The sequence below is a fragment of the Daldinia childiae genome (assembly GCF_008694065.1).
Source record: "Daldinia childiae strain JS-1345 chromosome Unknown Scaffold4, whole genome shotgun sequence".
Lineage (NCBI taxonomy): Eukaryota > Fungi > Ascomycota > Sordariomycetes > Xylariales > Hypoxylaceae > Daldinia > Daldinia childiae.
In genome coordinates, this window is record NW_022984645.1 from 2,212,809 (window position 1) to 2,239,439 (window position 26,631).

The following is a 26,631-nucleotide window of genomic DNA, read 5'->3' on the forward strand; positions in this document are numbered from 1 at the left end:
TAGAAAGACATCCACTCATGAAGTTGTCTTGTTATTGCTGCTGCGATTTTACGAAGGTTAGTGAGTCCACAGTGCGCCAAAACGGGGCGATCGCAACTGAAAACACTCTAAATTAGGTACATAATACAGTATGTTCTATACTTATATACTGTATACAATCTTATAACATTTTCTGAGTTCTTAGAATTCACAATAGCAGAGAACTATACTTGATGGCATCATTCACAATCAATTAGCATGCTCTATCTAGCCATTGCTCTATATAACATATAACATCCTGTCTCATCCCCTTTTGGTGGCCGTTGCTCCATGCTGAACTCATTACATCCTGCTCAAAAATCGTTACTCGACCAAATAGGATTCGGCCACCGACCTAATATCTTTAGAGAAAGTCACTTCTTCATTCTCTTCCACCAATGAAACTGACGTAACCTATATAAATAGTTAGTACGGTGAAAATGTTAGATTGAGGGTGAGAGTATAGTACTTACATCAACATCGATGAACGGTGTCGTCTTGGAGAATCGTACTTGCATAGGGAAAAACTCGTTCTCGTCATCCGCCTGAGCATCGAATTCAAATGAGCCGTTAGGATTGTCGTCGCTGACGGTTCCGATAGTCCATTCGAGACTGTCGCCAGATACTTCGTAGGTGGCATCGAAACTAGACACGGATGGTTCGCTAGTAACGTACGGAATGACAACGGTAACATCCTTCAGGGCGTCACTTCCAGTAAGCTCATACTCGACTGTTATCGTATAGTTTCCAGACGAGCCCTTGTTCACCCAGACGGTAAAACTAATAGGCAGAGCGCTGGTGTCGTCCGTCTTTGGCGTAGCTCGCCACCTTAACACTCCAACAGAATTGTTGACTGGGAAACCACGTGCGGCGTTGCTCATCTGGATAGTCTTGGAGCTCGTAAATAGGCCACGATCGACGTTGGGATGTGTACGGAACTGGACGCCATGAGAGGCGTTTGCCGTAAGGTTGAGCTTGATCTTGGTCAAGCTGGGATCCGAGATTCTTAAACTTAGATCGCCGGTAACGGCTAGGGAGTTTAGAGAACCCTCCCTCGATAGTTTGGCACCGATAGACTCGTTGATAGTGACGTGGATCGCATCGCGGTCTAGGGTTGAAGACATTCGTGGAGCTGCAGGCTCGGCAGCCGGGGCGGGAGCGATGGGCACCAGGGGTGAATCGTCTACTTCGGCTCCCATGTCTCCTCGGACACGTTCAAACATGTCTGTAGTCTTAGACTTCTTACCCAACTGCATTCCCTTGCCTTTCATAACCGTTGTCCTAATTCTGTGTTAGCCTGGCGTCTGATATATTTATGGTATTTCGTACTTATGAGTCTTGTTCTTCTCAGCCTCGTAGGTATCGTAGGTATCTGCAGGCGTGGGGCGCGTAGGTGGTGTATAAGTTGGGTATACTGGGGTTCGAGGTGCACCAGGACGACCCATCCTCGCAGACTCCTTTCGTTGCAACTCCAGCTGTTTGGCCTTTCGTTTGCGCTCCTCGGTTGCTTCCAATTCCTTGTTCTGTACGGCTGTTAGCAGGACAATGGGAAAGCCTTGTATGTAGATAGCATACTCGCGCAATAATCTCCTGGATGCGCTCTTCGTGACTCTCCATCTCCAAGAAAGTCTTGATCTGACTGATGGTGAGGTTTTCCCTATAGCCGAGAGAAACCAACTCGTCAAAGGCGCTGAGTAGTTCATAGGCATTCTTCAATATCTCCCTCTCATCTAAGCTTCTGCATGTGCTAGTAACTACCTGCGCAAACAGGTGGAGGGAATCGATATCCTGTAAGATGTTGGACTGGCGGTTGGTGATGAGGACCATGTAGAGCTCGTCGAGTGGTTGGTAGACAAATCGAACATTGTCCTGTTCAACTGTGGTGTGCTGAGTGCCCGAATCGGCAAGCTTAGGAAAAGATGCTAGGAGGGCTTCGATTCGCGATCTGGGCATCTCCCGGAATTGCCTCGAGAGGACAGCTTTCCCACCTCGAGTACAAATAGATGCGGCTAAGACGACCTAATACGAGTTAGAGATCATTGGGGAACCTTACTTAGGTATCTGGGAATATGTTATTACCATGTTGTCTGTATTATGCCCACAGGGACAGGCAACTTTTGTAGAATTAAAGGGAATTGATATGCTAAGTAGAGTTATGCCACGAAATGGGAGTTGGTATTGTACCAAGGCTAGCAGCTGTCCAACGATCAAGCCAATTCACCGTACGTAGAAAATGTAATACTGGACTAATCCCCTGTCAAGCCACATGTTTGACTTTACCTTGATATTGCCGATATTTATCCGAAAGGGAGAGGTAGAAATATGTATGTAGGTACATATGTACCATCACCAACTTGCTGCATGCGTTGGGTTTCAGCTGTCGGGCAGGTGGGGTGGGGTCCTGTCAACCTAAAATTACCTAACATACCTACCTTAATACCTTTCTAACTTATTTTACGGTCCACCTTCTCGGCCTACCTTTTGTTAACCTAAAAAGTGATCATATATTCCATCAACTCAATGCCCTACTTTCCCTCGATGTTTGTCTCATCAATCACGGCCTATTGATCTTACTTTAATGTTAAAGCCACAAACTTTAATCTTCTAATTTTTCGATAATCCTATTTAAGTCCGTCATATTCTCGACATATTTTCGACAAGGCAGCATCGCCCTTCTTTCCCCCATTTCGTAAATCCCGCCTAAACCCACGCGACGTGCATCTTACACAATCACCACGATATCCCTGTTACCTCGCATTTATCCACACAGCATTGTAACAACGACCAACTATTACGTACCTTCCTACGTACCTTTAATATTCTTGACCTGATCTACTTGCCCAAGACTTCCGACATTTTTCCTACCTAATTCCTACTTAACAAAGAACTACGGCCTTTGAAGGCAGTTCAACCAAAGCCTACGTCACAAGGCCTCTACTACACACATCTACCACAACAATTTAGCAAGATCAATCTTTAATGGGTGAACTTTCGGTCACCACAAATGATTCTTACTTTTATACAAGTTATTCGTATTGTACACGCCGTTCGCCATCAATCGACAACCCTTTAGTCCGGATAACACAGCATAGCAGGACTGCGAAGCACATTCAAGAGTAGTGGCGAACCGTCAGGCCTCATCAAGTTTCCGACCGCATCTCGTGCCCTGCGTTTGCGAAGCTATTGGGACGAATTATTGTAGACTTGAGGGTAGGCTCTAGCAAACATCAAGCAAGTGAAGTTTACAAACCCTTTCTTTCCGGAAATAGGCAGTCTTCACCCCGACTTCCTGAGCCGCTTTGTTCGATACGGACTTGTCATTTCCTGCCTCCCTACTAAGAAACTGGATAACCTATAAGGTATACCAATTTGATACATCCGAGAATAATACTATTCCCTTTCCAGGGTCATTTCTCTATTAGGTTCTGCCATAGATTCCCTCGCAGATAGCATTGTATCCAGGCATCCTATACACAATGCCTGGAGAAGAAATGGAGATAACGACCGATTTCGGTCAAGCTGGATTTGGGGAAGATATCGACATAGATCTAGATTTCGCAGTCGGACAGACTGATGAGGATATGGAGCTTGCAGATTTTGATCAAGTCCAGGAGATTCCGAATTTCAACTCAGATACGAGAGATGAGCTGATGGCTGAGGGGGATGATGCGTCGTACGGTATGATAGACGCCGATGACATTGAGAATAACGAGGTGGCAGTAGCTTCGAACGATATTGAGATCGATCTTGGCGACCCCGAAGAGAGTCTATGGCAACAGAATGCCGCCCCTGAAGAGAATTTTGAGCCCGTTGTTGAAATCGACATAGTCGAAGCCACTGACGTCGGTAATGCCAATGTCAACACCGAGAATGTTGGTACTGGCCAAGGTAGCTGGTTGGAAGCATCAACCTACTCTATTAACAAGCCCGACGAAGTAGACGCCACTCAGGTTGATGTTGGCACAATTGACGCAACAGGCGACAATCTACTTCCAAATAGTGAAGTTCTTATAGAGGACGATGTAGCCTCCCAAGACTTAGGACTGGCCGTGACTGAAGGCGACAATGCAGAGACTCTTGATGTCGGTGAGAATAATAATATTGAAGCGGAAAGCAGGATACAGAATGCGTATGATGAACAGCAAAATGTACCTGCTGATGCTAGCCTCCAAGAGTCCACAAAAGAGCCTGTTGTTGATGAGCAACATGAGCAACAGGAACACGAGGAGAATGATTCGCGCTCAGATAAACACGCCAGTGAAGGTAACAATATCTACGAAACTCACAAAGATGTCCAGCATCAAGCTAGCGGCGATGATGTATCCGAAATTGGATACGATAGTGACGATAACGATGATAACTCCCTTCAGCATGGAGAACAGCCTTCTGCTCCTGTAGCATCTGATCACGGATCCGTGGCAGAACATCACGTTGAACAAGAGCAGGAGCGGGTAAACCAACAAGATCCGACCGACCTAGGGGATATCGAGCAGCAGTTAGGCAGTAACTTGCACGACGAGCCTGCCAATGACCATGAATCTAGTAATCAAACCTACAGTAAGGAAGAGACTGGAGTCCCTGATGCCGATGAGACGCAAAGTCAGTCGGATTCAACATAATGCTGGACACAAGACCTCGAAGCTGCCGTTGCTGGCGACCAGAGAAAACCCCTGGCCAGAGCCTTTGTAGAACACCCCCTCTCCGTTGCTACCCGCCATGAGATGTATATCTCGTATGGTAATACGGATTACAGGCTATTCGCTAAGTCCGAAGCCGATGATCCTAACAAGTACTTTTTGAGTGATATGGCAGCGTTAGAGTTTCCCCTCGGCCAGTTGTTGTCCAGCCTGCGGGATGTCATTTCAGACGAGCTTTCTCCTCTGGATGAATTAGTCATGCATGTAGATGTCCTGGGACTGGAGTTCTCTGAGGTATGTTTAATTACGGCCTCACATTAACCTCACATAAGCTAATTGTATTATAGTCCTCTACGGCTGAAATACTCGAAAAGTTCACTTTTGGTGACATTCTTGGTCTTTATGACAGATTGGTAAAAAATGACGGGTCGGAACCGCCGCCAGACCTCTATACGTATCTCATGGTAAGGCCTAATTGCAGGCAGCGCTTTATAGCGCTTCGAGATAGCGCAGATTCTGGCCGTGGCCTTTCAGAAATTGCCATTTTTCGAGAAGATACGCCCATTGATGGTGAGGGAGCTGGCGAGTTTGATAGTCACTCTCCGTACGCCTTGCCCTCTGGGGAAGAAGAAGACGAGGCTTATGACTATGAAGAAAGCGGTGCCGTGGAAGATGAAGCCGATCAAGGTGAAGCAGGCGAAGTCGAGAACAACGATGAGCCTAACTCACCCTCAGTACATGGCTCGGCCATAGGTACAAACACTGAAGATCCAACAGGCGAAGCAGTTGAAGCAGCTGAAGCCGACGCGGCCGACGTAGCTAGCGAAGCTGATGAGGCCGACGACGCCGATGAAGCTGGAGAGAACGACGATAATAATGCAGACGCGAGTGCCGATGCGACCACAGCGGACGGCTTGATCGACTTCTCCGATGACGAACTCGACCTTTCATCAACGAAGCAGGGTAATTCTCAAACTTCTCTTTTCAGCCCCTTGGTCCCCATCAGTTGCACTGGAACTAAAACCTGCATATGCGACGATTGCTTTGCGGTTGAAATTATGGGAATGGAAGCCAGTTGGCAACTTGACAGCTTGAAATCAGTCTCATCCGGTAGTTCCGTCGGAGCTGATCAGCCTTTCAAGTACGAATTACACAGGAGCAATATTGACCTGCCGACAATCTCTCCTACCGAACAGCACTTTTTCATTCCTCAACTCCGATCTTTTGAGAATTTGCAAATATTTACTAACATTCACCAACTTCAAGATCAACAAGCGAACGGTTCCCCCCACGATCGTACAGATGAGATTCAGAACGAGCATGATGCCTTTACCGCTACCGAACGTAGTTATCCCAACCAGCATTCATCACCTATCAACGGAACAGCCGATGCCCCCAGCTCCAACATTACTAGTGCTACTGCCACGCTGAACGGTGACGATAAAGACGAGATCGACTACTCGGATGATGACGGAGAGGAGATTACAGGTGGCAACGATGTCACATCCAACAGTGGTATCAGCGTGTCGGCAACCCTTAAGGTGCCTATCAACGACGAGATCACATGGGAGTCAGAAGATGAAGATGCTCAAGACGAACCTGTTACAACCTCCAAAGCAACGGTACAAGTGTCACCGGTATCTGGGAAGCGCGCTCGGTCAGATTCTGACCTAGACGAGGGCGTAACTGAACGTAGCGGTACGTGATCGGCTTTGAACACTAACATATCTGGCTATCTTGCTAACTTGCTTCAGATGTCAAGCGTCGTCGTCCGTCATGATTTCTCCGAACTTTCCAACCCGATTTTCTCTTTATCCTTTTTCTCCCCTCCGACATGCAATACGTTCAAATGCATCACTAATGAGCTGATGTCGAACTTGCATATTTGCAGTCAACCCACAGATACGCGATTCTGTTCCCGACGGGACGTGATTTGATTTCAGCATACTAACATACAGGTACGAGAAGTGTTAAACCGGTTTAGCATTCTTAATGGTAAGTTTACTTTAATAACGAAAGACGAACAGCTCGTAAGGATACGCGAAGCGGCTTCGTCACGAAACGAGACGGTGACGAGGACTCCTCTACTTCGAATTTTTGTTTGGCCCTTTTTCTTTTCTGATACCCGCGGCGCTCATCAGCTGTTCACGGCGAGAGTGTGTGCTGTGTAAAAGGATACAAGGTCCCGGAGATATTTAGGAGTTTCGGCAAGGGAAAATCTATGGAAATTCCGGTACAAATGTCATAAATAGGAAGTAGCACGGCGTGGCTGCTGATATATGACTGCCCACAGAAGAGTCAAGATTTCATGTCGCGTTGCAGGTGTATTATGGAAGGAGGCTTGAGCTACAATGGCAATTCTAATCCAGTCGAGTTAAAACCTTGATAAGCTGGATAGACAACGCCTTGTGTTGCTATAGCTTCTAAAGCTTGGTTGGGAATCTCTTAGGTTTTGATAATGCAGTTGCAGATTCCGTAGCAATATACATTACCCCTATTTTCGCGAAGAGGTTGTTTTTAGTATTTAGGTATGTATGTATAAGTGGTTATGATATAGCGACTCGCTTGAGATGGGAACGAAAAAAAAGGTGTAGACGAGTCAGGTGGAGACGCGTCGTCATGTCCAATTTGAATCTTGAACTACTTGCATATTTAGGTGGTTAATCATATCTCACGAAGGCGTTTCTGCAGTCAGCATATTGTGCCTCTTATAATGAAATACGAAAATGGTTTAGTTATATGTACAAGTTAGACACAAGTCGGATCCAAAACTGGAATTTGGTATCCAGCCTTTTCAATATTAAACCCTAATTGGGCATTTAATTAATAGAGGGATGGATTAGATTGGAGATGATCAGCCTTCAGGAACAGGAAATGGTCAGGATTAAGTATAGTTAGTTAAGAAGCAAGGAAGAGGCATGTTTTAGATTCTAGTTCTACCATTCGGAAATCAGATACTATGAATGCTTAGATTCTTGCGGTTCTTGCGGTTCTTGCGGTTCTTGCGGTTCTTGCGTACGTGTTCTGCGGATGCAAGGGGAGGCAAGGGGAGGCACAGCCTCGTCTTGGTGGGTCTTCTAAGAGAAATACAAACTTCCAAGGTTCTTAGCTGTGGGTTAAATTCTGTCTAAGAAGGTTTCAAGATATGTCTAAGATACATTCAGGATCCGCCAAAGACCCGAAAATATGTATATTATGGCTTGTCTCGAGTACTTTTTACCTTGTGTCATTTAGCCCATTTAATTCATCCATAATTCATCCATCAGATCAAACTAACCTTTCGGTATTAGAGTCAATCTCGATAGTTATTCTTAAGAAGAACTAAGGTGCTGAATATCATGTACATCTGATATATCTGGTACATCTGGTACATCTGGTGCATCTGATTGCGTACATGTACCTAGCCAGGTACGGGTTAAACTTCCACTTAGGCAGGGCTAAGTGCATACTAAGATCGAAATACGGGGCTTAAACTCCGGTTAGCGCATCTCTAATTACTATGTATGTACAATCAACGGACGATGACGCCCCTACGCACGGCAGAACCAGGGGTGGCTAGGTACATATTGGTTTGGGGCATCTCCAAGCGGCTACATATGAAGTACCTAAGTAACCTCCCTGGAAGTACCCCGTACTTTTTCTCTGAAACCCCATGCCTCCCACTTCGAGTTGCTGCAGTTCCAATGTTGCAAGTCAAAGGTCAAAGAGAAAAAGAACAAGCTTTCACAACTCCGCCGTAAATCACTACGAATCACCACGAACCCCCCGAATTCTAATCTTCAACCCATTACGAAATACCATTCGTTCTTTTTAAAAGAGAAAAAAAAGCTTATTCCTTCGTATTGTTCCTATACATTATCCACGTGCCTTTCGGTTTCCATCTACTAAGCGACGCTGTAAACGTGCGACCCTCAGCCACCGGCCATTTTGACTAGGCGCGCAACCGATCCGATCATTCCCTTCGGGTATTCGTGGCATCTCCGCTGATCGAAGCGCAAATCGGTCCACCTGATCACTCCCTTTCGTTGCTTGCCCTCGCCCGGCGCGAGCCATCTATCTACTCTTGCGACGACCTCAATTCTGTCTTCTACCATTACCCCCCATTTTCACTAGAAGCTGCGATTCCTGTCGCGGCCGTAGATCCATCGCAATGATGATGCTAGACGAGAAGTACGGATAAACCCCCTCGAGGCCCGCCGCCGTGACAATGCGTTCGATAGCTTACGCTGAGAGTTGCTATCTTCGACGACAATGGACTGACTTGAGTTTTTGAATAGATATATCGGACTAGCTTTAGCTATCTCGTCAAGTTTAGCCATCGGTATGTCCCTAGAGTGCGAGAAGATATCGTACCCCCAAGATACATCAACTAACATCATCCTATTTTATAGGCACGAGTTTTGTAATAACGAAAAAGGTACCGTAACCCAAAGAATTCGGCGCCAAGTTTTGCCTCGATCTTTGTCGGGAGAGCACACTCTAATACGACATAGGGATTGATACAAGCAGAAGAAAAGCATGGCTTCTCCGGCGAAGGTTACATCTACCTAAGAAACCCCTTATGGTGGGCTGGAATGGTAACCAGTAAGAATTTCCCCATCAAAACTATTGGTAAATTAGTAAACTGACGAACCATTCTTCAAAGTGATTACGGGAGAGATTTGCAACTTCGCCGCATATGCCTTTGCTCCAGCCATTCTAGTGACGCCTCTGGGCGCTCTATCCGTCCTGATCGGAGCTGTTCTAGGATCATACTTCTTGAAAGAGGAACTAGGAACTTTGGGGAAACTTGGTTGTGCTATCTGCTTATTAGGTGCTATTATCATCGTCCTCCATGCGCCTCCCGACGAGGACATCCAGACGATCGACCAAATCCTTAACTATGCGATCAGACCCGGTGAGTTAAACCCCAGCGCAAGGATATTTTTTCCGGACACGAGCTAATGGAGGCTGCTAGGTTTCCTTCTATATTGTGCCGTTGTAGCTATCTTCGCGACCGTCATGATCTACAAGATCGCGCCGCTTCACGGCAAGAAGAACCCGCTGATCTACCTTTCGATCTGCTCTACCGTCGGCTCCGTATCAGTCATGTCTGTGAAGGCCTTCGGCATTGCGCTGAAGCTCACCTTCGCAGGCCACAACCAGTTTACCCACGCTTCGACCTACGTCTTCATGATCCTTACTGCACTTTGCATCCTTACTCAGATGAATTATTTCAACAAGGCGCTCAGCCAATTCAGCACCCAGATGTATGATCCACTACCTCCTCTATATATCCATTAACAAAGCTGACTTATTTGTAGCGTCAACCCTCTTTACTATGTGACCTTCACTACGGCCACCCTTTGCGCCTCGTTCATCCTCTTCTCCGGCTTCAACACCACCGACGTGGTCAATACCCTCTCCTTGCTTAGCGGGTTTCTCATAACCTTCACCGGCGTCTATCTTTTGAACTTATCCCGACGAGACCCCAACGGGACCAAGATTCTTGCCGGACAAGGCACCGATGCTGCTGGTACCGACATGATATCGAGTTTGCAGACGCGTCTTAGCATGCAAGCCCGACGAAGTACCGGCTCGCGGATAAGCATAGGAAGTCGGGGACATTCCGATAGAGAAGGGCTCATGCGCGCATACGATTTAGAACAGGCAGCAGGCGATTTCAGCCTCAACGACCTTGCTGATGATAGCGACGACGAACCGTCGTCAAGGAGGAACGGTACAGCCGCACGCTCAAAGAAAGGCCACGAGTCGATCGAACTACAGAACCGGAGATCGTCCGAGCAATAAACTAGCTTCATATTAGAAGATTAATATCTCATATATGTCCTCATATATGTCCCTATTCAACATCTCTACGATCACATTGTATATTTTCCTATTCGGCGGGCTCTCTTCATCGAAAGATTAGATCATCGAATTCCACAGGTGGACACGATTCATATTAAGGATTCTCATGCTGCTAGTTCCAGATTGGAACTTAGGGTGTAAAATGGCAGTAACCCTCCTCTCCTCCGCCGGGGGGGAGGGGAATATCGGGCTCACTAAAGGAGTATTAGAGGTAGCATCATTTTTGGGTTCTTGGTTGGGATTATCTCACCGCGGCGTTTCGGGGAAGAAACAGGTTATTTTTGGAAGTACCTTCCGGCACATTCGGCACAGAGGCGAGGGATCCGGTTCCGGTTCCGGTTCATTAGGGTGCGAGAAATGGTAGCAAGCTACCGGTACCTTCCCTATTATCGAATTTGAGAGGAATCAACCTTCTATTTCCTTTTTTTTTCTCTGTTTGAATTACTACGCGCGGAAGCGAGATGACGATAAACGGCATGGTCCTTTCTGCACTGCGCCGGATCTGGTGCCGGATGGGTAGGTAGGCAAACGGAATCGGAGCGACGGTTGATGGGTTAACAAGCGACTCTGAATAGCCGCCGCCAAGTTGTTAGGTCGTATAGGCCGTTAGGAGATGGCGAGTATTTAATGAACGCTATCCTCTGGCATAGATGTGTGTCGAATTTCAAGTACATCTACTCCAGACTACGGTACGGTAGATATCTAGTACCGAGGAGGGAAGTTCATGTGCTCATGTATTAGCTAGGCAAATTACCTATCCTACGAGAATGAGAAGGGTGCGTGTACGCCGATTCTTGAGGATATTAAATGTGAATTATCTTCATGTTCATTGAGTGGTCCATAACCGAGATATCCAACTAATAGCAGATTTAAGTATTAATTACCTGTATTCATTACTTCTAGTAACAAGGCATTTCACATTAACATATATAACACCTTTCACAGGGACTTCCACATGTTGTGTGACGATTGCTATTTTGCAGTCTACAGCTCTCCCTAGTAGAGGCCGTATCTAGCCAGCCTAGAATCGACAATAGAGCATCCGTTATTTCCCGTCCCTGCAATGCAAATGATGATCAAAGACGCCGAAGAATCTCTTGCCCTCGAGAAAAGACAGACCGCATTTCCTCGTTAGAATTCATCCATTTCCGTCCCCCCGTTTTTCTTTCCCCACCGTTCAGATTGAAGAGTCCAGCACCGACTGCTCAATCCTTTATTCCTCAGCAGGGGCAGCCTCCTCGCCGCCTTCCTCCTCGGCAGCGCGAGCAGCTTCGGCCTGAGCCTGGATCTGGGCAGCCTTTGCGCCATAGTCTTGGCTCATGGGCGTCACGATGCTGGACTCTTCCTTGGGCTCGATGATGGTGACGGCGTCGGGTAGAGACTTGGAGGGACCGGCCTTGCCCTCGGGGTCGGAGCCGCGCATGATCTTAACCTTGATACCGAGAACACCCTGGCGCAGGAGAACGTGACGGGTGGCGCTGTCGATGAAGTCGCGGGCGGGCTGACCGGAGTGGATCATGAAGCCGTCGGTGAACTTCATGGACTTGGCACGGGCGGCACGTAGCTTACCGGAAACGACGACTTCGCAACCCTTGGCGCCGCTCTCCATGATGAAACGGAGGACACCATAGCAGGCACGACGGACGGCGAGACCGTTGAGGAGCTTGTAGCGCAGGGACTCGCACTGGGCGACGGCGGACAGACCACGGTTCTGGACCTTGGCGCGCGTAGAGGGACACCGAGTTCTCGGGGAACTTGAAGCGCTTCTGGATGAGGGAGGTGAGCTCACGAATGCGGCGGCCCTGCTCTCCGAGAACCTCCTGGGGTGGGTGGCGCGGATGATGATATCGGTGACAGTGGGAGTGACGCGCACTTCGACACCGGAGTAGCCCTCCTCGGCAAGCTCGCGCTGGAAGAATTCGTTCAGCTCGGCGTAGAAGACACCGTCAGCGACGAACTTTCTGCGCTTGGAACTGTAGAGAGAAAGTAAGTTAGCATGTTGGAAACGAAATATAATTTGAGGCCATCGTGGAACTTGGATTTGGTTGATTGAAGAGGGGCAGATCGCAGTAGTGATTGGGACGAGCTAGCTAGATCAATCTCATTAGAATAGAAAGATAATACTTACATTTGAGAACCCGGGACGGCCATCTTGACTGTTGGATGTATATGATGACTGCTGAGAATCGATCTGTAGTTGAAGGTGTCTTGGGGAGGGAATTTCTCAGCTTGCCGGGTTGGAGTTTACAGTCGTCACAAAAATTCGGGGCGATGGTGGGATTGATGTTCGACAGTGGTGAATGCACTGTCTGGATTTTGGTTATGAATTTTTGGCTTAGGGTTGAGAATTGTGTGCTAGATTAGAGAGTTATTATCGATAAGGATTATCTCGTAGCGATGCATCTAATTCTTGGCGATATTTATATTAGGTACCTATGCACGGGCCTATATGGTAGGTATTGATTAATTGTACCTACTCCACTTCCATTCTGCTTTTTGTGTGACGTCGGTGTCAGCCACATGCGATTCCCCAATTTCCAATTTCTCAGCCTCGCCTTTCGTCTTTTTGGTCTAACTAATGCAGAGGGATAGTTTAGTACATGTAAAAGTGGTAGGTATGTAGATGTACTTCTTGCCCTGAACTGGTTGCCCCGCCGCTAAAAGTATATCTTACGCTCTAGCAGCGCCAGTAACCCAGTGATTCTGGAAGGTCTAAGTTTATACGTCTACCTAATCTACTAATGCACCTGCACCTACAACTTTACTCGAACCAACCTTTGGACAATGTGACGGCTGACTTTAACATATGATGCGCTGCCAACTCATAATACACCACGATGCAGCTGGTTAAGCCGTAGTATTCTTGCATACCAACTCAGTAACTAGCAACAATTGTTCCTTTCTTTCATCAGCTGTAGTTTATCTAAGCCTATCCTCCTCGTCGAGCTGAAATCTAACACCTTACGGGTTTTCGGGCGCCTTCAAGTTTCCCTTCGCTGGGCAAATGCGACAACAAGTGTCACTTCACTTTTAACTGCTTCGATGTAAATCCACACTTGCAAAAGGTTCCAAGATGCAAGTCAAGAAGGTAGATACTTCTTCCGCAGTCTCCGTTTGCTCTCTCCATTACTAATTCCACCCTGACAGATACCCAATGTTGATGCCATCAGGGGCGGCGAGAGACACTCTGGTGAACTGCATCTTACAGAACATCATATTATATTCTCCTTTCCTAGTACCCAACCAGATGGAGCACCAACACAACCCAGTGCCTCAAAACCTCGCGAGGTCTATATCGCCTATCCCATAATTGCCAACTGCATCTTTCGACCATGTCCCAGTGCGACTGGGCGCCCATCCTCAATACGGCTACGATGTCGCGATTTTATGTTTATAAACTTCAACTTCTCGGACGAGGTTCAGGGGCGGGATGCGTTTGAATATATCCGGAACCGCACTTGCCGGCTCGGTTCGATAGAAAAGCTATACGCCTTCAGCTATCAACCCCTGAAACTAGAGAAACCATTCGACGGATGGAATATCTACGACCCAAGAGTCGAGTTTCGACGGCAAGGGATCAGCACCAAGTCTGTCGATAGAGGATGGAGGGTATCCTTAATAAATAAGGATTATAATTTCTCACCGACCTACCCTGGCATTCTCGTCGTTCCCTCTAAGATATCCGACAATGTCATCAAGTATGCCGGCTCTTACCGATCGAGACAGCGCATACCTGTCTTAACCTACCTTCACTCCCTAAATAATTGCTCTATCACGCGGAGTTCTCAGCCTATGGTCGGGTTCAGGGGGAACCGCAGCATACAGGACGAGAAGCTGGTCAGCGCGTGCTTCTCCGCTTCGGCCACCGTTGAGTTTAATGGAATGGAGACCCCAGTAGCGGACACGACGGAACCCAGCCCAGCATCCAGTCATGCAGACCTCCGAGATACTTTGGACACGGAAACTTCAGAAACGGAACGTCTTGAAGATGAGCTTATCGCGGGGGACGAGAGCAATTACGATACGAAAACGGGAAAGCGGTTAGTCTATGGTGCACAGCAGAGCAATCTCATCGTGGATGCTCGACCAACCATCAACGCAGTCGTAATGCAGGCAATGGGAAAGGGGTCGGAAAATATGGAATATTACAAATTCGCTAAGAAAGCCTATCTGAATATCGAGAATATTCATGTTATGAGAGAATCTCTTAACACCGTTATAGAAGCCTTGAAAGATGGAGACATCTCTCGCCTACCTCCTAATCGCGAACTGCTCGCGAAGAGCGGTTGGCTTAAACACATTACTGGTATACTCGACGGGTCGGCCCTAATCGCACGCCAAGTTGGTATAAGACACTCGCACGTCTTGATCCACTGTTCGGACGGTTGGGACCGTACTAGTCAGCTATCAGCCCTGTCACAGCTGATGTTGGATCCTTATTACCGCACGATCGAAGGATTTATCGTATTAATCGAGAAAGATTGGTTATCCTTTGGACACATGTTCCCAACAACGTTCCGGCTTACTCAACCACGAGAAGTGGTTCGCTGTAGAACGCGATTCCCTGGCTGGTTCGGCTATACAGCCCGGCGAGTCGGACGGCCGCGCGGGTGAAGCCTTCGAGAATGCGCTCGCGAGCGCGAAGCGATTCTTCAAGAACCGTAGCAGCGAAGCCAACGCAGAATCGGACGGCGACGGTGTGGCCTCACCAGCCGATGATCCATCACAAGTCAAGAAACCGGCACCAGGTACTCCCGAAGCTAGCGAAGCTACCCGACCCAATGAAATATCCCCTGTTTTCCACCAATTCCTCGACGCGACGTACCAGATCTTGCGGCAGCATCCTAATCGCTTCGAGTTCAACGAGCGGTTCCTACGGCGTCTTCTCTACCACCTTTATGCCGGACAGTACGGTACATTCCTATGGAATAACGAGAAGGCTCGCAAAGACGCTCGAGCGAACGAGAGAACGAGATCGGTATGGGACTATTTCCTATCACGAAAACCAGAGTTTATCAACCGAGACTACGACGCGACAATCGACGATCGGCAAAGTGGCCACGAGAGACTCATATTCCCTAAACTTTCTGACGTGCGCTGGTGGCATCAGCTCTTCGGCAGGACAGATGCGGAGATGAACGAGTACCTCGATCTAGCTGCGGCAAGGGACGAGAAACTCGGCAGCTATGCCCTAGGCACGACGACACCATCCATGCCAGGTGGCTTCACGGGCTCCCCAAATAGATCGCCGCGGCCGTCGTCGCAAAGTCCTCAGCCGCCGAGCTTATCTCTAAGCAAGAGCGTACTTACGGGCGTAGAATCTGCACACGAAGCACTTACGCCAGAGCAGCGGGCGGTAACTAGCAATCCGGCAAGTCTAAAACATAACGCAAGCGCCGACACGCCCAACGCATTCACAACAAATCTCGCTAAGATTAGGGACGGGGTGACCGGGCTAGATATAGGACGAGGTATGTTCGGGGGGTCTAGCGCTGCGAGCATCGGCGAAGATGCAAGCGTAAAAATGGGGGAACAGGAGATGGCAGATATGCCAACCGGGAGCGAGAAGGGGAGCACGGAAATTGTGTGATCGGGAGGTATTTCCTCCCTGGCTATGATAGGGGCATTGTTATGGTGTAGCATTGTAAGAGTTACTACTAGGTGCCCTACGAACGGGAATAAACAAAAGAAGAAATGAAACACTAGTTGCGTGGTATGTTGATGCCACGCATATATACCTATGTACAGGCATTCGTTTGATGGTGCTGTCTTGGTTCTTGGAGGGTGTTTTGGTTTGGGCAAGAGGTTAGATGGGGTGAGGGGTTTGTAGTTGGTACGAGACGACGAAGCGATGAAAATAAGGCAATCAGCGTTGTTGATGTTTAGATCAGTCATGGTCTACCTATCTACTGTGTACGTCTTGAGAGCAAGTAGTAGGCAGTCCAAGGGAAAGAATTATGTACTACTAAAACATCACGAAATTCCCAAGCTAAAAGGTTTGGATTATGCTAGGAATTCTTCGTATCAACCTACTCTAGGTATTTTTTTTACCTAAATCTCCCATCATCATCTAACTGCGTTTTTCTTTTTTTATTCCTAGTCTTTCCTCCTCGAGGGAAATAGGCATAGATAGCAACACCGTCTGGCTCTAAGCTATCTTCTCTGTCCTCACTTCACTTCCTCTCGTCTCGTCTCGTCGCGTTTCGTTTCCACCGCCGCTTTATAAGAAGACCTCGAGATTGACTTCGAGCGTACTGACGGGGTACTTGAGCTCGAAGTTCTCGAGGACAGAGGGATGTAAGATGCCGAACTCGCCGATCCGCGCCGTCTTGCCGCTTAGGCGGGCGAAGACGGCAGCAGCGCGGCCGGGGAAGAAAGTAGCCTCGTCGTCGATAGGCTCGAGCCAGTAGCCGTCGCGCTTGAGGTGTTGGGGGGTGACTTTGAAATCGATGTCCTTGCCGGTGAGGCCTTCGTCGTGGGTTAGGAAGGCCTGGCGCAGCATAGCCATGACGCGGTCCAGCAGGCCGTGAACTTCCTCGAAGCCGGAAGCCTTGCCGTACCAGGCAGCGGCGAAGTGGCGCTCGTTGCGGGCCTTTCGCTCCACGCTAGGATCCTTGAACACGACGTCCGAGGTCTCGAAGATGCGGAGCGGGAGGGCCACGCCCTTGTTTTCGCGGATGGTCTTTAGTAGGCCGGGGAGCAGCGACGTGCGCACAATCTGGTACTCGGCGGTCTTGGGGTTGGCGAGTCTGACCGCTTTGGTTCCGTCGTCCTTGCGGTTCAACCATGCGAAGTTCTCGTCGTGGCTGCATAGGATCAGGGGCATGACCTCGGACCAGCCTGCCATGCCAGACTCGAGGCGCACGATGTCGGCTAATTTGTTAAGAGTCAGGGGCGCACCGACTGTCTTGGTCACGGTCATCCTGGGGAGCTTGTTGAATCCGTATGCGATGCCGAGATCTTCCATGATATCACATCTTTGGAGTATGTCGGCGCGCGTCGGCGGTATTGTAACTTCTATTAGGGCGTTCGGGTTCTCGCTTGAGGGCTTAGCTGCTAAGGCCATCTTTGAGAGGAGTTTACTGATATTCTCGGCGGACTCGGAGAGGCCAAGGCAACCGTTCAAGTAGTCGACCTCGACAGTCGTTGTTCGTGGTGTTAGGTTGGGTGTTATCCGTGTCTGGCCGTTGTGGTCGGATATGACCTTGATAGGTTCGACGGTGAAAGGCTCCTCGGCATAGACGGAGAACATTGCGACCATCATGTTGATGACGATTTCCAGCTTAGTCTGGTCCGTTGCTGTGCATTCTATAAAGACGTTCTTGGTGTTGAGAGAGATCTTGGAATGGTCGCTGTTGATGATGGGTGGCAGCGAGCAGACTACCCTATTCGCATCGTAGATGACGGGATAAACTGAATTGTCCCGGACGATGTGTAGGTATTTACCTATATTCTTATCCTTCTCGTAGAAAGCCATCAGTTCCTCCCCGTTCATCTGCTTGGTCTGGTTGAGGGGCGTGAAGACAATTTCTTGCGGCGGTCGCGCCTCGTATGTGAAGGGTCCCTTGATAGTATCCAAGTCGTGGGTTCCGATGGCGACTAACGTACGCTGGCGGGCGAGGTTCTGGTGTAGCTTGTCTTGAAGGGCGATGAAGGAATCATAGTTCTTCTGGGTGAACTTGACATTGCGCAAGATCGCGCCACCGACTAGCGGCCGTACCTTCATAGTATCTCAAGAACAGTTTGGTATGCATGTTCCCGAGACGGGCTGGGTTAATCTGATATTGGGAGTGGGTTGCCTCCCGGAAGATGTTGAGCATGAGGGCTATACCCTCGAAGCAGAGTAAGTCATATCGGTTGGCGGGGATCTCGATCTTTAGCTGGGGAGGCTCCTGAACACCATCTACGATAGGTCTCTCTTCATCTCTGTATCTTCGTCTAGCTCGATACCAAACTCGAAACATAACTCTTCAAACTCGGGGGTAGTGAACCTGGATGATGGTGTGTTAGTGGGGTAATATTCAGGATGATATTCAGGGTCATGGAGGGGTTGAATGCTACGAACTGTTGACCTAGAGCCTCGTAGAGGTCATATTTATTGACTGATATGGTAGGCATCTTATATATGGCCCCTTATGAGGGTATAACAGAGCCTAGAGGCCAGGTGTATTTGCGCAATTCGTTATTTCGAGGAATTGGTCGATCCTGAGTCACCGTCGACTTTTGGAAATTCATTTAGGTTACAGTTGTACAACCCCACCATAAGATATGCTTTATGCAATAGCGGGTGTACGACCTACTTTAGCGCGATATTTTCAAATCGGAAGTTGAAGCTCTAAGTGCTGTATCAAATGCAATAGCCCTTACATAACCAGGTACCTAAACTACCTCATACAAGTATAAGTACAAATCAAATGGAAATCAATAACACAATATTTTTTTTTACAAGTGTAATACTAGAGGTTACACTATCTGCTGCATGACCTTGGGCGAAACTGATAGCTTATACTTCACCAATCAACTTAATTGAACATTTTGTCCGGATTTCGTAAGCCAGCAATGATTTAAAGCTGTCAGACCTATAAATCGCCTGCGGCATAACGAATGGGCTTTGGAGTGACATCACTGCTTCTATTTACTGCATTTGGTCACATCGTGAACATGTTTGATCACAATACGTAGCCTAAAGCTGAGCAACGCTATACAACACTATACCGGCCTAAAATGTATATAAGCGCTAATTTGATATGATTTAAATCTGCTAAAAGGTAAGAATTAAGAGACGTCTTCGTTTTCCAAATAAGACAAGTTTAAGAACATTAGGCAGGTAACTAAAAGTTGCTAAAGACAACATCAGAGGTATATAAGAAATTACCTACATATGGCCCTACCTAAAATACCTATGTGAAGCTGATAAGGTCACTAAAATAAAGGTAAAAGATGAAGTCAGGGGTACAACGCGTAACAGAACTATCGAATTTAGGGCGGGAAGTGCATGTAATATACATAATTCCAAGGTACGTAGCATGATGAACAAGGGAACAAAAACGATATGTGGGGCATCTGTGGCACCCAGGCAGAGATTTCCATCATTGTCTCAAGCCAGGAGACTAGACAGGATTAGCAGACTGGAGGTAGACAACGCCTAAGCCACAATATTTTCAGAACTAAGAAGTCAAGGCAAGCCCCCTTTGTTACCTCACTTACCTTTACTTGCCCAGTTGCCCCATGCCTGATAATAACCTGAAGTAGGTGCAATCCGGTACAATATTACGGTACAATTATCAAAGTACCTAACATTCATAGTAGCTCTAGCCCGCGTTAAACCTATTTCCACCAAAAGCATCTTTCTCTTGGTCACAACACAATCCTATCCACCAAAGCGACCTTTCCATGATACCCCTCGATGATCTAATTTGGAAGACCTGATCCACGATACAACGGCGAACTGAAGACCACTAGTAGACGACTCATATCAAATTTACAAAATTTACAACTCCGCCTATCCAACATATATTTTTTTGGGCTATCGGAGCGCTAGCGATAGTTGATCTCTGCCCGGTTTCGTCTCCAAGTCGCCAAATTGACCCGACATCGACCTAACTCATTGCATCACTCCACCAGACCGCCCACGCGATCAGCAAGCGTATTCCCAAGCCGGTTCTCAACTTTCCGGCCTCAACGCCTTTACCACCTTTCGATTTTACTACTGCATAATTACACCTCACCATGGCTGACGCGCCAAATGCGAACGATGAGCTGTACCCTATCGCCGTGCTCATAGATGAATTAAAGGTAAGGCGGTGACTCCAACTGATATATCACCACGTATTAGGACCTCATCCTCTAACCTTGCTTTTAGCACGATGACGTTCTGCTCCGATTGAACGCTATCCATCGTCTATCAACAATCGCGCTCGCTTTAGGTCCCGAGCGCACTCGTGACGAACTCATTCCTTTTCTAGATGGTCAGATACCGATCCCAGCCTCTAAACCAAATCATAATCTAACTTCAGCGTCAGAGTCGGTCGAAGACGAAGATGAAGTTCTCGTAGCCCTAAGCGAGGAGCTAGGCAGCTTCATCGAATACGTAGGCGGGCCCCAATACGGCCACGTCCTCCTCTCCCCCCTCGAGAACCTCGCAGCTATCGAAGAGCCCGTCGTCCGGGATAAGGTCCGTCCATACAGCCTTGCGGGGATCCTTATCGTCATCTACTAACTATTTGTCGTAGGCCGTCGAGTCCCTCAACAAGATCTGCAGCGAGCTATCACCCCAACAGGTCGAAGAGTACTTCATCCCTCTTACTATCCGACTATCTAAGGCAGACTGGTTTACCTCTAAGGTATCCGGATGCGGCCTCTCACAGCTCCTTACTCGAAGGTGTCTCCTCCCGTCCAGGAACAGCTTCGCCAACAGTTTGGCAACCTAGTACATGATGAGACCCCCATGGTGCGAAGACAGTCCGCCACCAACATGGCCAAGTTCGTAAAAGAAATGCCCGCGGCTATTGTTGTGGAGGAGATGATACCCCTTTTCCAGCACCTCGCGCAGGATGACCAAGACAGCGTGCGATTATTGACAGTAGAGATTCTGGTTTCTATCGCCGAGGTTGTGCCCAAGGAACAGCAGGGTAGCCATGGCGTTTTGCTCACGTCGTTACGACATTTGATAGAGGACAAGAGCTGGAGGGTTCGATACATGATTGCTGATAGATTTGAAAAGGTATCGAGCCCCTCCCTTACTTCATGTTTTGTATAGCCCAGGCTAATAGCAAGCAACACAGATCGCGAAAGCTGTAGACGAAGAGGTGGTCACTCGAGACCTTGTACCCTCGTTTGTCAAGCTACTGAAGGATAACGAGGCCGAAGTGAGGACTGCCATCGCCGGCCAGATCCCCGGCTTCTGCACTCTGGTCGATAGAACTACGCTACTTAACGATATCATGAGCTCCATCGAAGACCTAGTCTCCACATCACAGCACGTCCGTGCCGCTCTAGGCACGCAAATCAGCGGTCTAGCCCCGATTTTGGGGCAAACAAGAGTGAGCCTATCTACTAAATCATAGGATCCCAGCCGTTGACCTTTATTAGAAACTATCGATCACCTCCTTCCAATGTTCTTGCAGATGTTGAAGGACGAATTTCCCGAAGTTCGTTTACATATCATCTCGAAACTCGAACTCGTCAACCAAGGTATGTACTCTCTAACACTCGAGAAGCTCGCGTCGTTAACATTATCAGTCATCGGTTATCGACCTACTCTCCCAGTCTCTCTGCCTGCGATCGTGCAGCTCGCGGAAGATAAGCAATGGAGAGTACGACTTGCTATCATCGAGTATATCCCGCTCCTTGCCAGTCAGCTCGGTGTCAGTTCTTCGACGAGAAGCTGAGCTCGTTGTGCATGGGCTGGCTAGGGGAGTCTTCCGATCCGATCCGAAGGCTGCGACTCACAACCTCAAGAAGCTCACCGAAGTGTTTGGAGTCGAATGGGCCAGCGAAGCTATCATCCCGAGGTGATGGCTATGGGCTCTCATCCTAATTACCTATACCGGATGACGACTTGCTTCGCTATCTCGGTAAGTCTCCTTGCTGCTTCCCAGCGCTCTTTGTAGATTCTAACCAGCAGTAGACTCTCGCGACTGTTGTCAGTTTGGACGTGATTGGAAAGTCGATTTTGCCTATGCTGGAAAAGCTTGTGGAGGACGAGATTCCTAATATACGCTTCAACGTGGCGAAGACGTACGCCGTGCTCATCGACGTCTTAAAACGACTCCCCGAAGAGGGTACCGTCTACAGTCTGGAGAAGGCCGGAACGACAACGACCACGCCGTCTCCTCGGGCAACCGAGCTCATCCAGCAGCGCATCCTGCCGAGCCTGGAGAAGCTGCAGAAGGACGACGACGTGGATGTACGCTACTTCGCGACGACCGCTGTAGCAGGAATTCCCGGAATGGGTGGGGAGCCTATGAACACATCGCCATAGATGAAAGATTGAAGAGAACTCTTTTCAACATGCAGCCATGTACTAGAGTGTCCTAGTCGCATCTCTCGCGAGATAGCCGTCCCGAATTGTCCAGCGTCAGTTCGTGCAAAGGGTCCTTCAAAAGGTGAAATTTTGAAGGTCCGTAGAGTAGATGTATGGAAAGCACGCACACAGTCGTCAGATGCATTTTTTGGAGGTTTGTATCCTACTCGGCATAGAGGCCCGTGGGACTTTAAAGCTGCACAAACTTCTATAGAAGGGCTTCGAGCCATGAGCCCCAAACCGGCGCTCTTGTTTTGGAAGTTGCCTGATATGTGTATGATAAAAGACGAAAAAAAGAGCATGATGAGTTTAATATATCAGTCAAACAGGTTTGCAGTGATGCTGTTCTATCCTTCTAGTTGTACTGTACTGGGGTATCTTTCCTAGGTTAATGCACTCCTACGTCTATGTTCGTACCGCCCGTGTTGTTAATTTTAAGTATCCCTGACTTTCTTAAAGCATAAACTACTAATGGTCTGTCCCTTTACGCCGCCAAAACTAAAGCTGGGGTATTCAACCCTACCGACTAAGTCGAACCGCCATCCTCTCGCGTCGCCGTCATCCTCTCCGTCCTTTCTAGCACCCTCGAACCAGCTCTTCAACTCCTCTTCGGTCCAGTTACAACTCGTAACGAGAAAAAAGCCCCATCGCGCACGAGAGGCGCAACCCGCGCTCTATAGGATTCACTAACACGACGTCCGCTCGCAGGGTCCGTCTCTGACGACAAGGATATCGCATCGAAGGTGCCCTTATCTAGTACGACATCCCAGCCCTGCGGTTGTTGCGCATCAGTCAAGAGCGTAGAGGCCGGCGTTTGAAGGATATCGTGCTCGCGGAACTCGACCCGCTTTTCACTTTCGGTGTCCGGGTCTTGCGATCGCGACTCTGCGATGCGCCGCGCGAACTCGACGCTCTGTCGTGAGTAGTCTACGCCTAGCATACGCCCTTGCCATCCGGCGTCGCGCAGACCGAAGAGGAGAGATCCGTTGCCGGTGCCGAGGTCGAGGAAGGAGGATTCTTCTGTGGAGAGGTGTAGTTCGGAGTCGGGGTCGGAGAGAAAGTCGATGACCTTGGCTTCGGCGTCCGAGTCGTCGAACCAGACGGTGCCTGTGTCGGCGGGGTTATGCGCGTGGTTGGAGGATTTCGGCTGTGTAGAGGTTGTCCCAGCTGTTGGCTTGGCGTTAGATAATTGGGCTGGGCAGTAGAGAGGGAGGGGTTGATGGTTGAAGGAGAATAGGTGGGCATACTATTCCTTGGTGCCCAGCTCGGAGGGCTCGAGGTGTGTTGGTTTGGACATGGTAGAGGTTTAAATAAGTCAATTAGCTCTAGTATATACGCAGGAGAGACATTTTTAATTATGAAGCTATGATTATTGCTTTATTCTAGATTTGACCCAAATTACACACTTCACGATAGTATCAGAATCGCAATCTTTAACTTTTAGAATTAGAAGTGGGAGGATAAAGGAGGGGCACACGGCAAAATTGTACAAGATTGGTAGGCGGTGTCATGTCCCTCTGGTGATTGAGATAAGATAAGATGAAATACATGGCCGAGATAAATAAAAAAAGGTAATGCACGGATCAAATATAAGCGATCGATAAGCGATAAGTGATAAGAGTCATTCATCTAAACTTTTCTGTCGTCACGGGCGAGGCGAATCTTATTCAGCTTCCATGTAAACGTCTGTCGCAAATTCGATGCCCTCAGTATGTTTCGCGCTTGCTCATCTAGATATTTAAATAGAGGTATTACCTCTCATGCGAGATCATGCGCTAGGGCATTCCGACCGCTTCAGACTCGCACACTTGCCAGTGTGAACGTACCAAGTCCAAAGGTGTGTTGACAATCCCATGTCTTCATTGCCTTGACTCCTTCCTTTCACTTACTATTCCTTTAACTTACTACCTTCAACATATATTCATAAACCTGTAAACTAACATAAAACAGGAACCGACAGAGCTTGACCAAATAACAACATTACCAAATGGAGTCCGAGTAGCATCAGAGGCTCTTCCGGGGTCTTTCTCTGGTGTTGGCGTATATATCGAGGGCGGATCGAGATTCGAGAATAATTACTTGAGCGGGGTGAGCCACATCGTTGATCGACTAGCCTTTTTCTACAGAAAACAAAACGGCAGAGGATATACAAGAGACAGTAGAGTCTTAGAGAACGTACAATGCGTATCCTCACGGGAGTCTATGATGTACCAAGCCGCCACTTTCAACTCGGCTATCCCAACGGCGACTGAGCTACTTGCTGATACGATACGGAATCCCCGAATTACCGAGGAAGAGGTTGCCGGAGAACTTCTGACGGCAGAGTATGAGATCAATGAGATATGGAAGAAGCCCGAGCTTATCCTGCCCGAGTTGGTGCATATGGCGGCATTCAAGGGTAACACTCTTGGTAACCCTCTGTTATGTCCTCGGGAAAGGATACCGGAAATCAACAGTTCGGTAGTTAAGACGTACAGAGATACTTTCTACCGTCCCGAGAGAACCGTTGTCGCCTTTGCCGGTGTTCCGCATGTCGAGGCGGTGCAATTAGCATCCAAGTTCTTCGGAGATATGCAAGCTTCTGGACATCCTCTCCTGTCCCGGACGGGGTCAGAAACTTCTATCGATTCTCTGTCGCCGGATAGCACCGACACGACAACTTCTTCATTTTCCTCAGCGTCGTCATCTCCCTCATCAACAACATCTAGTATAATGTCCAAGTTACCCCTATTCAAAAACCTCTCTACTTCCGCAAGCCGTAACGCATCCGTCTCTACCACTCCCGCCATCCCGCCATCGCTAGAAGAACTTACTATGCCCGCGCATTATACTGGTGGTTTCGTCGCGCTCCCACCACAACCTCCTTCCACTAATCCCAACCAACCTGTATTTACTCATATTCACCTCGCCTTCGAGGGATTGCCTATCGCATCAGATGATATTTATGCGTTGGCAACGCTTAATACGCTTCTCGGCGGCGGTGGATCCTTCTCCGCCGGCGGACCCGGGAAGGGCATGTATTCAAGGCTGTACACTAACGTGCTCAACCAACACGCTTGGGTAGAGTCTTGTATCGCTTTCAACCATTCTTACACAGATTCCGGGCTGTTCGGCATCTCTGCTCAATGCATCCCCGGCCGCACACAGCACATGCTCGATGTCATGTGCCAAGAATTGAGGGCGCTTACTGTGGACACCGGGTTTGCTGCTCTTGGCCATGCCGAAGTTAACCGCGCCAAGAATCAGCTACGTTCCAGTCTCCTAATGAACTTAGAGAGTCGAATGGTGGAGCTAGAAGATCTAGGCAGGCAAGTCCAGGTACACGGCCGCAAGGTACCGGTCCAGGAGATGTGCCGTAAGATCGAGAGCCTCACGATCAACGACTTACGCCGGGTGGCGAAACAGATCGTAGGGGGATTAGTACAAAACAACGGTAGAGGAAGCGGTGCTCCGACCGTGGTGCTACAAGAGGCCCAACACCCATTCAGCTCTACAAAACAGATGTCTTGGGAAGAGATACAGGATAGAATATACAAATGGGGCCTAGGTAAGAGGTAAGCGGTAAGGAAATTAGGTTAGCCGCCTCCGACAGCAACGAGGTTCTCAGAAGCAATCATCGCGCAATTTTGGGATCTACGATACGGCCAGTCCGAGCCTAGTCCCTAAGCGCTCTCGCTTCGAGGGGTTCTTCAGTGTACAATGGTGTATATTAGCGATGATAAGCGTCGGATTCTGTACGATGTAGACATGATCACAAGCATACCCGACTAATCGAGGCATTCCCAATCTTACGTTCTAGAAAAAAGGTACAGTGCATAGCTATGGACTACGAATAGGGGCAGCTGCCCTATAACGCCGCGTAAGCATGATGCCAATAAGGATGAAGAGTATTTACGTCCTACGCCGGGACTCGACATGATCGGGTATATTAGCAGGAAGCGGAAATGAGTGTTCCAACGGGGTAGGACAGATACTGCTTCGAGTTGATAGACTTGTGGACTATTACATGACTACCTACATTCGACAACCATGCCATAAGCTTCCTCTCCATGTTATAGAACAACGTGAACCGGCCTATGATTTCTGCTTCCAGCATACCGA

At 48.4% G+C, this 26,631-nt stretch overlaps 9 protein-coding genes across 11 annotated transcripts; 5 read left to right on the forward strand and 4 right to left on the reverse strand.

The window, feature by feature from the left end:
- Positions 1 to 342: 342 nt before the first annotated feature.
- GL218_04914 (Coatomer subunit delta) lies at positions 343 to 2,100 on the reverse strand (the record flags this gene model as incomplete). 2 transcript variants are annotated; one of them, XM_033581545.1, is made up of 5 exons in its annotated part: positions 343 to 432; positions 492 to 1,299; positions 1,348 to 1,541; positions 1,594 to 2,037; positions 2,098 to 2,100. In XM_033581545.1, 5 exons carry the CDS (start codon positions 2,098 to 2,100, stop codon positions 343 to 345), a joined length of 1,539 nt encoding a protein of 512 aa, XP_033435282.1. The 2 variants fall into 2 exon arrangements, with proteins under 2 accessions (XP_033435282.1, XP_033435283.1); XM_033581544.1 differs by lacking the exon at positions 2,098 to 2,100 and having other exon boundaries at positions 1,594 to 1,971.
- Positions 2,101 to 3,494: 1,394 nt separating this feature from the next.
- On the forward strand, positions 3,495 to 6,435 carry GL218_04915 (uncharacterized protein; the record flags this gene model as incomplete). Its single annotated transcript, XM_033581546.1, has 4 exons — positions 3,495 to 4,575; positions 4,651 to 4,949; positions 5,003 to 6,353; positions 6,410 to 6,435. The coding sequence occupies 4 exons, from the start codon at positions 3,495 to 3,497 to the stop codon at positions 6,433 to 6,435; spliced, it is 2,757 nt and encodes a 918-aa protein (XP_033435284.1).
- Positions 6,436 to 8,805: 2,370 nt separating this feature from the next.
- GL218_04916 (putative magnesium transporter NIPA3) lies at positions 8,806 to 10,445 on the forward strand (the record flags this gene model as incomplete). Its single annotated transcript, XM_033581547.1, has 7 exons — positions 8,806 to 8,825; positions 8,933 to 8,976; positions 9,047 to 9,072; positions 9,149 to 9,239; positions 9,301 to 9,552; positions 9,613 to 9,904; positions 9,959 to 10,445. The coding sequence occupies 7 exons, from the start codon at positions 8,806 to 8,808 to the stop codon at positions 10,443 to 10,445; spliced, it is 1,212 nt and encodes a 403-aa protein (XP_033435280.1).
- A 1,273-nt stretch (positions 10,446 to 11,718) lies between these two features.
- GL218_04917 (40S ribosomal protein S3) lies at positions 11,719 to 12,656 on the reverse strand (the record flags this gene model as incomplete). The annotated part of the gene is made up of 2 exons (XM_033581548.1): positions 11,719 to 12,478; positions 12,634 to 12,656. The coding sequence occupies 2 exons, from the start codon at positions 12,654 to 12,656 to the stop codon at positions 11,719 to 11,721; spliced, it is 783 nt and encodes a 260-aa protein (XP_033435281.1).
- A 1,236-nt stretch (positions 12,657 to 13,892) lies between these two features.
- GL218_04918 (Phosphoinositide 3-phosphatase) lies at positions 13,893 to 16,095 on the forward strand (the record flags this gene model as incomplete). The annotated part of the gene is made up of 2 exons (XM_033581549.1): positions 13,893 to 15,047; positions 15,091 to 16,095. 2 exons carry the CDS (start codon positions 13,893 to 13,895, stop codon positions 16,093 to 16,095), a joined length of 2,160 nt encoding a protein of 719 aa, XP_033435274.1.
- A 630-nt stretch (positions 16,096 to 16,725) lies between these two features.
- GL218_04919 (Phenylalanine-tRNA ligase beta subunit) lies at positions 16,726 to 18,231 on the reverse strand (the record flags this gene model as incomplete). The annotated part of the gene is made up of 1 exon (XM_033581550.1): positions 16,726 to 18,231. The coding sequence occupies one exon, from the start codon at positions 18,229 to 18,231 to the stop codon at positions 16,726 to 16,728; it is 1,506 nt and encodes a 501-aa protein (XP_033435275.1).
- Positions 18,232 to 20,234: 2,003 nt separating this feature from the next.
- On the forward strand, positions 20,235 to 22,488 carry GL218_04920 (Protein phosphatase PP2A regulatory subunit A; the record flags this gene model as incomplete). 2 transcript variants are annotated; one of them, XM_033581551.1, is made up of 10 exons in its annotated part: positions 20,235 to 20,300; positions 20,368 to 20,473; positions 20,528 to 20,679; positions 20,738 to 20,848; positions 20,905 to 21,228; positions 21,290 to 21,547; positions 21,632 to 21,698; positions 21,747 to 21,871; positions 21,920 to 22,081; positions 22,135 to 22,488. In XM_033581551.1, 10 exons carry the CDS (start codon positions 20,235 to 20,237, stop codon positions 22,486 to 22,488), a joined length of 1,725 nt encoding a protein of 574 aa, XP_033435767.1. The 2 variants fall into 2 exon arrangements, with proteins under 2 accessions (XP_033435767.1, XP_033435766.1); XM_033581552.1 differs by lacking the exons at positions 21,290 to 21,547; positions 21,632 to 21,698; positions 21,747 to 21,871; positions 21,920 to 22,081; positions 22,135 to 22,488 and having other exon boundaries at positions 20,738 to 20,935.
- Positions 22,489 to 22,964: 476 nt separating this feature from the next.
- On the reverse strand, positions 22,965 to 23,827 carry GL218_04921 (Protein-lysine N-methyltransferase SEE1; the record flags this gene model as incomplete). The annotated part of the gene is made up of 4 exons (XM_033581553.1): positions 22,965 to 23,135; positions 23,186 to 23,550; positions 23,628 to 23,677; positions 23,778 to 23,827. 4 exons carry the CDS (start codon positions 23,825 to 23,827, stop codon positions 22,965 to 22,967), a joined length of 636 nt encoding a protein of 211 aa, XP_033435765.1.
- A 403-nt stretch (positions 23,828 to 24,230) lies between these two features.
- On the forward strand, positions 24,231 to 26,088 carry GL218_04922 (Mitochondrial-processing peptidase subunit alpha; the record flags this gene model as incomplete). The annotated part of the gene is made up of 2 exons (XM_033581554.1): positions 24,231 to 24,239; positions 24,481 to 26,088. 2 exons carry the CDS (start codon positions 24,231 to 24,233, stop codon positions 26,086 to 26,088), a joined length of 1,617 nt encoding a protein of 538 aa, XP_033435764.1.
- Between the last annotated feature and the right edge of the window lie 543 nt (positions 26,089 to 26,631).